This window comes from Cydia amplana, chromosome 16 (assembly GCF_948474715.1).
Source record: "Cydia amplana chromosome 16, ilCydAmpl1.1, whole genome shotgun sequence".
In the NCBI taxonomy this organism is placed as follows: Eukaryota; Metazoa; Arthropoda; class Insecta; order Lepidoptera; family Tortricidae; genus Cydia; species Cydia amplana.
This window is the reverse complement of record NC_086084.1, coordinates 5,911,332-5,926,141: the sequence shown is the minus strand read 5'-3', so window position 1 is coordinate 5,926,141 and position 14,810 is coordinate 5,911,332. Positions and strand designations below refer to the sequence as shown.

At 38.6% G+C, this 14,810-nt stretch overlaps 1 protein-coding gene across 1 annotated transcript in view; it reads left to right on the top strand.

Moving 5' to 3' along the window:
• The window catches only part of LOC134655342 (uncharacterized), a 65,297-nt gene extending 50,908 nt beyond the window's left edge, over positions 1-14,389 (top strand). Inside the window, exons 3-10 of the mRNA XM_063510793.1 lie at positions 5,588-5,738; positions 5,829-5,960; positions 8,519-8,629; positions 9,169-9,302; positions 10,384-10,552; positions 10,891-11,345; positions 11,488-11,712; positions 11,855-14,389. Coding sequence (XP_063366863.1) covers positions 5,642-5,738; positions 5,829-5,960; positions 8,519-8,629; positions 9,169-9,302; positions 10,384-10,552; positions 10,891-11,345; positions 11,488-11,712; positions 11,855-14,389 — 3,858 coding nt within the window. The 5' untranslated portion in view covers positions 5,588-5,641. The remainder of the gene's footprint in view (positions 1-5,587; positions 5,739-5,828; positions 5,961-8,518; positions 8,630-9,168; positions 9,303-10,383; positions 10,553-10,890; positions 11,346-11,487; positions 11,713-11,854) is intronic.
• The last annotated feature ends 421 nt before the right edge of the window (positions 14,390-14,810 follow it).

Below are 14,810 nucleotides of genomic sequence, written 5' to 3'. Positions count from 1 at the left end.
TCCACAAATAAAATTTTGATTGTTTGTGTATAAACATAAACAGACGGATTGACAAAGCTTTAAAGACACGCGCCATTGAGACCAAAGTATTATTTCTCATCCCAATATAACAAGCGTTCGGTCTAGTACGAGTAAGCATCGGAATCTTGGTATTTATCAAACAGCGGATTCAAATGCTGGAAGCCTATTCTGCTTTAACAACTTGATGTACTTTTGATGCCTTGACTGTGAATCTAAATGTAATCATGGGGCCTAGTCCGAAAATCAAGATTTTTTTATCTGCTCCTCTATCACTCTTGCATATTCAAGCAATAGAGCTATAACAAAATTTCGAATTTTTACTTTTGCGGTCCCTCAGAAGTCCTCTCGTAAGGCATTTCACTCGCACTTATTGGTCCGCGTGAGATGCCTGGTGACCAAGATTCAAGGTCGTATCAAAATTAGATGAAAACCGTATCAAATTATTAAACACAATCGGCCTCATGTACGTTTGCTGTCTGTCACGCGCTATTACGTATGATCGGGATGGTCAAGAATCTTTTTATTTCGATGGATTGTCGCCGCGCGTGCGCCGTTACTTGAACAAAATGGCGTATATCCATAGCGACATGGCGTTATTTCCGTCTTTGTAGGCAGTACATTTAAGATGAACAGTTCAGTCAACAAGTGCACTTAAGAGCACTTGTCTTTTCTCAATTTTGAAATGATTTTTGGTTGGCTGTTTTTTAAATTGTAAGTATAATAACTTTCAAGTTGATTTATATTTTATTTAAGTACTAGGTCTAAACTCTAAATGGTATATTATGCACTTAACTCTAGTCTATACTGATCAAGGCCCCGATTCTCTTGGCCGGTTTTGTATTCGGATGACCTTGCATAAAAACAAATGTGTTATTTCGGAGTTTATACAAATTTATTCAGTAACGCACTGCATTGTTCTGCAGAAGTACATAATTTATTTTTAATAAAAGGGCGCATATTCTTGGGACGTTAACGATTCGTAACATTGGTCAATTTGAAATCATTTATCATAAAATAATCTAAAGATCACGATAATGACGCACAAAATATAAGAGCATGAGATGCTTTTAGGAGCATAAGAAGTTTGGGACTTGCACAGGGCCTATTCTAGATTTAAAAAAAATCGATAGGCAGTTTAATTGTAATACTTACCTACGTGGGTTGACTCAATACTAATTTCTGAATGGTACCGGAAAGCGCTCATATCCTAGTTCCACGTAGGAATCCACCTAATTGCAAGAACTAGCAAGCCCTAACCACTCATTAATCTTCATAAGACGAACTAGAAATAAATACTAGGCATTAACCAGTTGAACCGGTGTCACTTGCGCCCTAGGCCTTTCCCACAAATACTGTAATCTCCTTAAACACATGACAAATATATGGGAGGATTTGGGTCAACCTTAATACCGAGGGATTGGAACTAGAATCACATAAACAACGTGTCTTTTTTAATTTTGTAAAGACACGTTGGTAAGCTGATTGTATTGTATGAATACCTATAATAGCAACATCAATTGGACATAAATGCATTAACCCTTTAACCGCCAGAGTCTGATATATAAGACATTACATATCCAGCTCATTTCACCACAGTCTGATAAATAAGACAAAGATCTGATTTGGTTTTTACATCACATTTATAACTCCCGTAACTATGCCAACCTTACTCTGCGTGGTACAATTACTGTCGGTGGCGACACGAGCACGCTCGATCAAAAATTTCTGGCCGTTAAAAGGTTAAAAAAATTTATCTGGTTGACAGACGTAGGTCGTCGAAGTCGAAACCCTCTTTTTTACCTTCAGTAAAGGTGTGAAAATTCTGGAAAACCAATTTTCTTGACAATAGAATATTGCTAAAACAACCAAATAATTAGATCGCTAAGCCTACGTTATTCACTCAAAGCAGCGATGACTCGAATGAAAATAAATATGTATATACAAAAACTTATAAAATACATTTCGGCGCAATTTCCGTACGGGTGGTACCTATACCTCTAAGTGCGATTAGGTTCCTTTGAAATATTGAATCCTCTAATGTACTGAATTGAATCGATTGAAATCATAAACATATGTTTTCCGTACTCATACGAGTCCTAAGCAACTGAATTGTCTCGGTATCTGCTCTCAGCATCGGACAGTACAGATCTAGTTGCATTGGTCGTTATGCATCAATTATTATCTTTACGTTGGATATCGACGGATAGATCAGAGCAGGCCCGTTTCCGGGGCGGGCCGTAACAGCACCCTGCAAAGACAGGCATTTGCAGTGCCGTATATGACTGTCCATATTTGCTATATTGAATATTGAAATGCGATCGCGCAGCCGTGATAAGGCTATCTATTTGTAGAGCCAAGGGAAATATATTGAGGTTTAACTTTGTTTTGATGTTTATTGCATATATTAAGTAATAATAGAAATATATAAACGACTTCTGATTCGATCCGGACATTATCTTTACTGAGACAAATAATATCACTTCAAAATTAAAAGTTTCTTACATATTGCCCATAATTAGTTAGTTTGCCGTCATTTATTTATGGATTCCATTCTTCAGTCAGGTAAATAAAAAAAACCGTTCAAGAAGTTTAGGCAGCCGAACAAAAAACTGGAAACAGTTCAAGTTGGTCTATTAAGTACAAGAAGTTAAAAATTAAAAAAAAAAACTCGTACTAGTCACCTCAGTCACTACGTATATACATAGTCACTTTTATTAACTATAGTTACTAAAATGATTAAATCTGCATACGCTAAACGTCACCAACACTTGCATCCTTCGCTTTTCAGGCTTGTTAAGCTTAGCATTCTCGACAACCTCAAACTAGAACACTATCTACTTACATCTAAACAGTCATACCTGTGCTAGGAGTGTTAAGACCTTAATATTGTAAGATGGATCGTGTGCTTTCATATCAAGTTAGCGCAAAGACGTGCGAGATGTCATGGGGGTCCAGAGCATCTTCCACTTGAGTTAAGAGACATTTCTATTAATTCTCTCGCTCACACTTAAGCAGCATCAAGTGAGAGCAAGAAAGACGAACTAACTATGGCAAGTATCCCGATCCGATTAGGGAAGCGATTGCTCGGACCAGCCACTATAAGTGCGATCTTCGATTGCTTATAGTGGATAAGGAACTCGAGATCACGGTTACGCTGGTGTTCGACTGAGCAGTAATTGTAATTTCACACGACCAGTTACAGAAAGGATGCCCACCGCCGTGTGCGTCGAGTTAGCTCAAGTCATTAGTTAACACCGCGGAAAATTAACACTTCAATAATATATAAAGCCGTTGAGTTAGAGCATGCGCGAGACAGTTAGGCAAATATCTACCAATCTGTGGTCACAAACACGGATTTACAAAAAGTCAACAATTTGACGTGTGCCTCAGTGACAGGGCTAGTCCATTGACTTTGCCACCACTCTAATTCCTGTTTGGACTGGGTAATTATAGATCGATATGTTATTTTTGATCGGATTTGACATATTACGAAATGTATCAATGAAGTAAGTTAGGTACCGATTGGTTTAAGGCTTTTGATGGGCTATTGTGAGTATTATGAGTATTATGACTGAGTTGTAGTGGGTTCAGTTTTTGACACTGAGATTTCAAAGATTTTGTGACTCATCGACATCGAGGACCAATATGGAAGTTTCTCGCTACAAAGATAGACGACCAAGTGCTCATCGTATCTCTAAACTTTTGTAAACTGTCAATAGTGTATGACCACAGCAGGGTCTCAGCTAATGGGTATTAGGGGCATTTCACAATGTCTACTATGTCGGGTCGTGCGGCAGCTACCTTAATAACGTGCAGAAATTGAATTTGATGCTAAAATTATCAAACGTGGTAGAAAGATTAATGAGTAATAGCAGGCGTTGCTCACTCTGCGATTTCGTCGCTTTGCTACAGGTAGCTAAAAGTAAATCCGTTCCACACCAATTTTGGTGGCTAGCCATAAGCCGCGCGTGGCGCTGTCGCCACCTAGCGGCCATATCTGTGCTGATCGTAACGGACACGTTTTGTTAGAGAGTGAGTCTTCTGTACCTAATAGTACTATTATTTATTCTGTGGTAATAGTGGTAATAAAACACCAAGATGTTTTATTATAGGTACCTTTTGTCTGTATAAGCTTTTATTTGACAGCTACTTCAGTAAACGGCTAAGGTCAATGTGGCTAATTCCGTCGCCGTAAAAACTGTGATTAACGCTAAGATGAGAGACAGACGTAGATAAGTCCGACCATCATATCTGCGCCTCCTGATAAGCAGACTTTTTATCTATCTAAAGGCCTTATTTGACGAGTTTCCGGCTCGCCTTCGATAAGTAGCAATTGTAACATACGACTAAGTGATGAGGAAAATAATTACCCACCACAGCTCCCATATCCAAGGTAGAGGAAATCATGTGAACCGAGTGAAATCGCCCATCAACAATGAATGAATTTTTGCGACGTTGCGAGCTTTCACTCACTTCTTTTTACCTTTTGCCTCGCTTCAGCGCTTGTTTTCACTTATTTAGCCTATTCAGATGTCATGCAAAATATTAACTTTGATTCCAACGGAAAGTGATCGTTAGGTGTGTAGGATACGTAGGTAGTTGTGGTAGAAAAACAATTGAATTTAAAGGTTAGGGTTAGATGTATTGCTAAGATAAAGAGCTTACATACTGTTTTGTAAATTTAACTTAAAAATTCTTATCTTATTAAACGAGTTTCAAGTTGAAGAGAGCGGTGTGTTAATGAGGTTGAGGTGTGAAATAAAATTGCATTTTCACACTTTTACAAAATAGAATCAAAATAGAATAGAATATCACTTTTATGATGTGTTAACTAATTAATTAACAGGTTGCGTATGGATTCACTAAAACACAACAAAAACCTTACAATAATTACGTATAAGCATTTGAGCAAACTCGTAACTGTCGATTCGGCAAGGAACTTGGACCGAAAGAAATGTGTTAGTTTTTGAAGTGAAAACTTCTTTAGCGGCGCTGGGCACTCTTTGAGGTGGAGAAATAATTATAAACTCGAGACAGTGTAAGGCGATCACGTGACCGTAAGGTTTAGATGGCCACTCATTACTCATTTAAATGGCATTTAAATCAATAAAGAAAAACTCAATGACATTACATGAAAAAGGTTCTAATCTTGTACGGGCTGAAATACGAGGATCTCACAGTTACATTCTAACTTTATATCACTCAAATATAATTCAATAAAGCTACATCTTGATGAAATCGCTAATAAAAGTGAACTCTAGTACTGGTGAATAAAACTCAAAATATCATGACCAAATATCTTTAGATGCGAGGTCTGCAAGGTAACTTTACAATTTCTATTCGAATTTTAATCAATTAACGCTACAAATTTCGGAACTAAAGTTTTTCAATAGAAAGGAGGATGGGTCAATTATACATAGTGCTGCAGACATTTTGGACTAGCCATTGAGTTTTCACTTCTGTCGGCACTCCCGGAGTGCAACCCGTTGTTTTTTTTTTTAAGAAAATAATTCCCAAATGATAGACTTGTAAACAAAGATACTCAAAAGTTATTCCTTGTTCACAGAAGCGGAGTGAGCGATGCGATTGGTCGAATGGCCGGGCGCCGGCGGGGGCTAGCATGCTGCCGCTGGTGCTGCTGGCGCTAGCGAGCGCGGCCGGCGCCAGCGTGAGCGAGCTAGCGCGCCGGGACACGGGCGACGTGTTCTCGCTCACTGGTAATGCTTGTCTATTTTTGGTATTAAATAAATACCTAATCCTCTCACATCAGTTTCCGCTCGTCAACATGTAATTTCCTCATATTCCAGGCGTTGAATGCGGACCCACGCAATGCGCGGAGCACGGCGCGCGCGCCGCAGACGCCGCGTGCACTTGCGCGTGCCCGCACCGAGCGCCGCTCTTCAGGGAGGACCGGGAACTGTGCGTCGACGACCTGCCAGGTACGTATTTCCTCATCACACCCAACATGTAGGTACCAACAGGCGTATTTTTGGTAATTTTGGAACTTCCTTATGCGAACTCGTCACCGCTATCTATCTGCGCTGGCTGCGCTTGCGTATTTTCACCAATTTTGTCACTTAGGCCCAAGAATTAAATTAACCAACAGCTTAATTTTACAACCTAAGCGTAGGATTCTGAGCGGGCGTAATAAATAAAATTTCATAACTGTTTAGAAAGAAATTATTTCATTTTTAGCGTGCTAACGTCAAATGACGAAACACACTAATTTCTAGAGTTACGAACAAAAAACAAGAAAATGCGTCATAAAAGAAATCGCGTTACTCGTGATGTCATCTCATCTAGATGCTTGTCTCACGAGCACGTCTTCAACGCCAAGACACCTGCTTTTTCTTAAGTAGACACAGTTGAAAGTCTCCGTTTGCTTTACAAAGACACGTATTTACTCACCGTCTCAAAATACTCGAGTCATTTAGGTGTTGGCCAAACATTGTGATACTTAAAAATCCGGCAAACATAGAATTTTAGAGTAACAACTCACTTCGACGCCCATCGATGTCGTTAAGTAAATAAGTTTAGGTAAAAATTACGGTTTAAATGGAGTGTTTCTGATTGTTGCATTGTCATCGTAGTTGCGATCAGACCAGCTATCATGGTCGCATTTTTATCACTTGTCATGCCATGCGTCACTTTCGCACTTACATATTTGTTAGAAGGTGACAGCCATGGTGACAAATGATAAAGAGCCGACCATCTTAGCCCTACAGGTGTTGAAATGAACGTTAAACGGATAAATAGAATGGGGTCAATGATGATGTTGTTTAAGAAGTGTTGTCGCGCGACTCATACGTTAAATTAAAGCTTTGAATTGAAACAATTAAGGGTTTTGTTGGACCGTGAGAATTTTATTAATCCTGTGATCAAAAGTGCTTTTTACCCTTTCCCAGGCATCGTACGTACGAATTATCATATACGCTCGAATAGAAATTCAACTTTAGCATTCCGATTTAAGGTTCAAATAAGATTGCACTTTCCGGAAATGTGACTTGTCTTCAAATGAATCATCAAAGCTGGATTAATAGGAATATATGTACCTATTTGGATTTTTTGGGAAAACCTTGTAGATTGGTGTGCCCTAGAAAAAGGTAAACAATTTGATGTACCAAATATATTTTGACCCAAGTAAATATGTTTCTCATAAGAATATAAAATTTAACATTTTACAAACCCAAGGTTGAAACTCCAAGGTGGTCGAAATATATTTTGTATCGATCTTACCGCATAACATTCTCATCGGAATAACAACACCAAAATTTGCACACGGAAATTGATAAAAATATTTATGGACTCAGATGAATTATGTATTTGCGACGCACAGAGGCTGTTTTTGATAGGCAAGAAATGCAAAGACAAATTCATTTACAAAATATTTTTTACATTAAAAAATGATCACCTTGCGTATTTTTTTCATTTATTTGTAGGGAATTGATTTAGTAGCTTTACATTACATGTGTTAATTCAAAAAAACGACATATACCTACTTAAGTTATAAGAAAATTAAATGAACTTGTAACAAAATTGGGACGATTATCTATATTCAGCCAACAAAACTTTTAGACGAACTACCGACGGTATTAGTTAAACACATGAAGACCCTGCTCCACTTGTGCAATGCCTCCCGCTGTGTATTACAATTATTATAAAATGTAATGCCCTGCTGCATAGGTTGTATGTGAAAGCATTACTACACGTACTCCGTTCGCCCACACTATCAAACCCTCATGAACATTGAACATGTTACCCTTCAAACTGTCCAGTATAAACCCGTCTACGGTACTAATGAAAATATTGGCCTTATTTTATAAAGCTACACGATTAGCCTCGTAGCCACACTTTACAGGACAGAACTGCGGCGAGTCCCACACACCGTGCGAAAATGCATTCCCACTCCGTAAAAAAAGGACAGAGGTAACTTTGATGGGAATCACTTGACCAATAACGAAGGCCTTTTTGACCAATATTGCCGGTGTAGATTTTCATATAATTGGGCCCTCTTCGAAAATATTTTAATTCATACGATAAGACACCACGATATTTTATATCATAATGAGATAAAACTTTTATAGGACATTATAATAGCACACTCCGAAGTATTTGACCTGTGTTTCAGCGGGACACTTTTAAAGCTCGCGATAAACAATATTTTTAATCTGCATAAATTAGAGTCGTAATCGCATCAACTACCTTACCGGATCCCGTAAAATATATGTTTTAATTTATACCGTTAATAATACATGAATTTCCGAAATGAGCTTATCTTTTGCACGGTCAGGTATTAGTCTTAATTCCATTACAAATGAGGAGCTTAATAAGCGACGACATCGAGAAACGCCATAAGCGACAGTATACTCTTAAGGTTTTGTGTCATTTTATGTGTTTATAGTCCAAAAAAATTCAGTGGCTTAATCGGCTTTGACAATTACATGTGTTGAATACGAGCTTAAGCCTTTTGTTATGAAGGGATTCATTTAATTTGCAGAATGTTCGCTGGCAAGCTTCGGGACCGGCGTGGGCGTGCAGCGGATACCGTTCGTGTATCTGCCGCTGAAAGGACAAATCATTCATCCGTCGAAGGATATTACCTTTCAAGGTGAGGATTTAGTCTTTGTTTGTGTGACAGCGCTCAAGCGTTGAACTCTGCGCTAAGCCTGCCGTACAAAGCTTCAATCTTACCAGAACGTTGTTCAATGCATATATATGTTTCTAAACTATGCCTATCACCTATTTAATAATAGGTGATATGTACCGTAAGTATCTAGGCAAAAGAACTTTAGTTAGTAACAGTCACCTACAATATGTTACACAACGAAGGCCGCAAAAATATCTGACACGATCTTATTTGTAGAGCCATAAGAGCGTGGCACATATTTTTACGGCCTTCGCAGAGTAACATATTTGCAGGTAACTGAACATGTTGAATCACAAGTACATCTCGGAGCGCTTGATAGCTGAACTAGGTTTCACTGCATACTTTTGAATTCCTATGTAAGATGTATTTAGGTTTCACCATTAAATTTTCAAATACGTCGTGAAAAAAACTTATTCCAATATTTTGCAGTCTAACAAATACGTAACTTGGAATATATAAATATAGCCAATTCAAAATGACATTTAAATTATTATTGACAGGTGTCAAGACTCCTATATGCGCAGTGTCTGGTGCTCAGTTCCTAACTCCAAAAGGCTTCGTGGATCTTCGCAACACGCTAGACGCAGACGTTCCTTTCAGTCTTTTTCGCGATGAGGGACGGACTTTTCTACAGGTAAGTAATCAATCTACGTGATATACTTTCGCAAGCAAAATAGGCAGCTAAATGTCATAGTAAAAAAAAGCGGCCAAGTGCGAGTCGGACTCACCCATGAAGGGTTCCGTATTTAGGCGATTTATGACGTATAAAAAAAAACTACTTACTAGATCTCGTTCAAACCAATTTTCGGTGGAAGTTTACATGGTAATGTACATCATATATTTTTTTTAGTTTTATCATTCTCTTATTTTAGAAGTTACAGGGGGGGGACACACATTTTACCACTTTGGAAGTGTCTCTCGCGCAAACTATTCAGTTTAGAAAAAAATGATATTAGAAACCTCAATATCATTTTTGCAGACCTATCCATAGATACCCCACACGTATGAGTTTGATGAAAAAAAAAATTTTGAGTTTCAGTTCGAAGTATGGGGAACCCCAAAAATTTATTGTTTTTTTTTCTATTTTTGTGTGAAAATCTTAATGCGGTTCACAGAATACATCTACTTACCAAGTTTCAACAGTATAGTTCTTATAGTTTCGGAGAAAAGTGGCTGTGACATACGGACGGCAGACAGACGGACAGACGGACAGACGGACAGACAGACAGACAGACAGACATGACGAATCTATAAGGGTTCCGTTTTTTGCCGTTTGGCTACGGAACCCTAAAAAGTGTAAGTAGTAATGTTAAACTGTTTAAGTTTTACAAGATGACGAAGCGGTAAAGGGGAGAAGGAATGCTTAAATTCAGAGGTAAACAGTAGGATAACCTGTCTGTGTTAAAGATGACTTTACTTCACTTGTATATTTAACATATAAATAGAGAATTAGTCATACAAAACAGCCTCCTCAGATTGGGAAATGACGGCAACCAAACCAACATTGGGAAATTGACAAATAATGTAATTGACGTGATGAGACTCGGTTCTTAACCATATCTATACCTACCATAAAGATCTTTATAAAGTCCCTGAGCCGATGGAAACTGACTGCCCCAAAAATAGTAATGAGAATTTTAATAAATTTGATCCATTCACGCAAGTTAAGTGAATCAGAATAAGAATAAACTGACCAATTATTATAATATTTCCAGTGGAGCGGCGAAGACGAGGTGCGAGCGAGTATGTCGGGCCGAATGATGGTGGTGCGCCTGCTGTGTCGAGATGTTGCCGCTGCTCCCGCCTCTCCTCTCGACTTGAGGGGAGTTTTCACGCCGTGCGTCGGTTTCAGGGTGCAAGGGACCGCCCCTAAACCACTCTCAAGTAAGTACAAACTGTTCAAATTCTTAGGTCAGAGCGGAGTTCAAGGATGGCGTTAAGGGCCCACTGATTACCAGTCCGCCGGACGGTATCGGCCTGTCAGTTGTTCGGAGCTGTCAACTTTTTGTTGTAACTGACAGGCCGATATCATCCGGCGGACTGTTAATCAGTGGGCCCCTTTAGAGTTAGCACGAATGACGTCAGTGCGCTACCGCGCCACGCAGACTTGCCTCACCAAGTGCGTCGCTTGTATAGTCCACAGTTTACTATTACAAAATCTAGAGAAAACGTGGCTATGAATCGAGAAAACAGTATCGATATATCTTTTATATCTGTTTCAGATGTAACTGAAGTCCAATTTGCTCCAAACGCGCAGACATCAGGAGCAACCACCACATCAGGACTAACTGTCACAGAATATGTTGCGATCGGCATCAGCTCTCTCCTTCTCGGTCTAATCTATGTTGCATCAGTCTTCCTCTACCTACACATACGGAAAAGAAAGAAAGGCTCTGAAGCAACCGAAGCAAGCTCAAGACGATTAAAAAGTTTGAAGAATAAAAATGGTTCTATCATAACTGAACGCGACATAGTTCGAATCAACAATGAAAGAGTCCAGTCAATACCGAGTTCTTTGGATACGGATGACGGCGTAGTCAAAAATAATCCCTTGATAGGAATGAGTCGTTCGTTTCATCAGATCAAGCATAGTTTTCCAAGCGATTCTGGTAGTACGATGTCTGATTCGGAAGACTTTGCCGAGAGTAGCGTTAGAAGCGAAGATCATACTTTCAACGTAAGTAGAAAAAATATATTAGAAAGTTTTATTCCCGCTTGTCTTCAAAATTGGCCCAGAATGAACTCTTAATGAACAAAAAAACGTTGAAACATTTTAACTAAATAAACGTATGGTCAAGTTTAATGTATGTTTTTTTCAGGATCAGACAACGTCAGCTCTTATACATTCCCATTATTCAGAAGTGAAGATTAGAAATAGCTGCTCCGACGTAACTCACCGAGACGAGTCGGGAATCGAACGCCTTCCAGATGAACATGTATCCATCGTGGAAACAACTGACGACCGGGAAATAGCACGACCAGTCGGCACTACGAGAAGAAAGCTATACTTCAATCCGGCTTATTTCGAACCACACCTAATGGCGGTCAGTATGGTCTTTAATATGTTTCAGATTCGGGAGTCATAAAGGGAGCGTTCAAGTATTACGTCAAAAATGTCCAAAAATTGCGTTACATAATACTTGAACGCTCCCAAAGATTAAAACTAAAATACGTTTTCTTTTGCAGGAGCCACCACCCGCTGCTTTAGAATTCCTAACTAAAATAAGAGAAGTCATCGCAGTCGCTAAACATAAAATGGCAGCAAAAAGATTCCAGCCAGTTCTAAATGAGATACCTGAAGAAGAGACCTATCCCTCACATGGAAACAGTTTAGACATATACCAAGGCCTAGGCAGTCAAAGAAGCGGAAGCGTTGTCAGCCTTAAGAGGGAAAATAGTAGAAAGAGATCTATAAATTGCGTAGGATGTCCAGGTTGTAAAACGGAAAATGGCAGCGAAGTACATAATTTCGTAAAATATGACATACCTGCCTGCTCAAGCTGTCTAAGTAGTAAAGGAGAAAAGCAAAACAGCATTCGCAAGTGGCTAGAAAATATTCCTACTGGGAAACAATCGTTCTATAATGATTTTCAACCAGCAAGCCAGAATGGCCTAGTCAACTCTCTTTTATCTCTTCCAAGTACGGAAACAAATTGTAAAGTAAGAAAACAAAATAGTTTTACAGCGTCTAATCCTATGACTTTTACTGAAAACATTACAAAAACATCAACTATGTATGTGAGATCTGAACCACCATTGAGAACATATAGCTATAATCTACCTTTACCTGAATTTGATAAAATTACACATAATAACAACAGGAACTATTACGGACAGACTATTTCCAGAATAGATGATATCAGACCAATTGGATTGTGCGATTATCGCACCGGGAGTCTGAGAAGTAAGCCTATCACTAACCAACACAGAAATAAGTTTATAATCAATAAAAATTCTCTCCCTGATATGGTGAATGAAGCTATAGCTCTTGAAAACTGTAGCAAATCCTACAACCATAACAGTTCTGACGAAGAAAGAGTCGGTCAGAAAAGTACGAACGCTGCTAGAAAGAACTCTGAAAGCCCACCCATTAATGACTATGAAACTGATAGTTTAGAGAGAACATCTACCAAAAAGGGGCTTGAAACTCCACCTGAATACCCTGACGTGCCGTCTTCTCAAGCTAGTCCAAGCCTGAGCAATGCTTTACCATTAGAAGAAGAACTTACAATGACTAATGCAGTTTATAAGACGCATTCAAGGAGCAATAGCAACACTCCATCCCCACAAAGAGAGGTTTGCATTGAACACGATCATTATGAAATAATAGAGGCAAAGAAAGTAATAAACAACGTCAGTAATATAGAAGCTAACAACAACAGCCCAAATAACAGCTATAGTTTAGTGAGTGAGGTATATGTTAACAATAATTACAACTTTGGTAGTACTCCTACTTCACCAAGTGGATCAGATTGTTCAATGGGAAGTAGAAAAATACGTCGCGCAGGCGATAACTCCGAGGAAAAACCGGGCTGTCTTACTATTGAAGTTAAAGATCCTCCTGAAAATTACATAAAGATTCATGAATCAGATGGATTTGAACCCGACACATTGGATCGCAAACATCCCAAATATAAACAGACAGACGAAAACAGTCAATTCAGTAGAAAGGACCTCATTAAAAACATTGACATCGACGGTAGTCCTGTCAATCAACGTATTCAATTACGCAGCAGCGGAACGTTCAAAAAATCAGAAGCAATGGTCAGTGCGTCAAAATTCAATAGTTTAAGAAACGATTACGAATCCCGGAAAAATATTTATGAACGCCCTAAACTATCTCCTACCACATTCAATGATTCTAAAAGTCTAGATGACACGTCGGAAACCTGGGAAGAGGTCGCAGCGGACTGGGCTACAGAAGAAGGCCGTATTCTTACTCTAGAACTCAGGCACTCGAAGAGACAACGACAATGTACACCGCCAACTATAAAGCAAATTAAAAGTTTAGCAAGACCAGACATTCTGCCTCCACTTCCACCAACAAATGACCATCCAATATATGAACAGCCGAGCTTTCCACCCCGGAGAGTAGAAAGTTCAATACTATCACAAGAAAATCTTCCAAAAAACTTGAATGGCAGAAGCCTCAGTCCGAGAACATTTACGAAGAATACGACAACTGACCTCAGCTTTAGAAATAGTAACGTTCGTAAATCCAGTATAGGACATCCTTGCGGTCCAACGAGAGCTTCTGCCCAAATGCCATTCTCGGACTACGAAAACATTGACACTGACGCGAGGGAAGAAGTAGCAAGACAGGCTGAAGATTTCTGTAGAATATCTAATAGAAGACGGACAGACAGAAGATACAGCAGCAATCCAGTAAACACCAACACATTTGTAAAAGAACCTAAAGAGCTTTCTGGTAAAACTTTTAGGATGAAACGTAAAAAAGGACAACATGTTGAAGACTCAGGGTATCTCAGCAGTGACTCCGCTGGATCGAGACAAATTCAAAGGAAATTAGTGATAGCTAAAATAGTGAGTTGTAGTGAAAGTGATGACACTGAAAACGAGGCTAGAAGTGAATCAGGTGCGGAGAGCGTAGAAACACATTCGGTGTATTTCGATAGCTATAGAAAGCAAGAAGTAAACGTTGTAGAAAGTGACAAAAGTGCAAGAAGTAGTGGAAGACGTTTCAAAAACCATTTCCAATGATAACAATACGCAATAAAACATATTTGTGCAATATAATGTGCAATATCAATTTTTATGTAATTATAAAATGTATTTCTAATTAAATTATAATTTTATGTTTGTAAAATATACAAGTACTGATACACGATACCTCTCCTAAGAGTTGTTAATAGTTATTAGTTATTATTTATTTACGTTGCAAATAAGCAATAGTATTTAGTTAGTTATAATGTAGATAATTAAATGGCCGGTTGTGCAATGCAATAATAGAATAAGCTTGTTATTATGATGTTGTAAACAGGGAGTTCATCTCATTCCTATTCTTACTTTTGTGAAAGTAAACACAAGTTCATAGGTATATGCTGTGTATTTTTTGAACTGAATCTTTAAAATAATATAAATTATATAGATATGTCGGCACCCATACAATTGCCAATTTAAC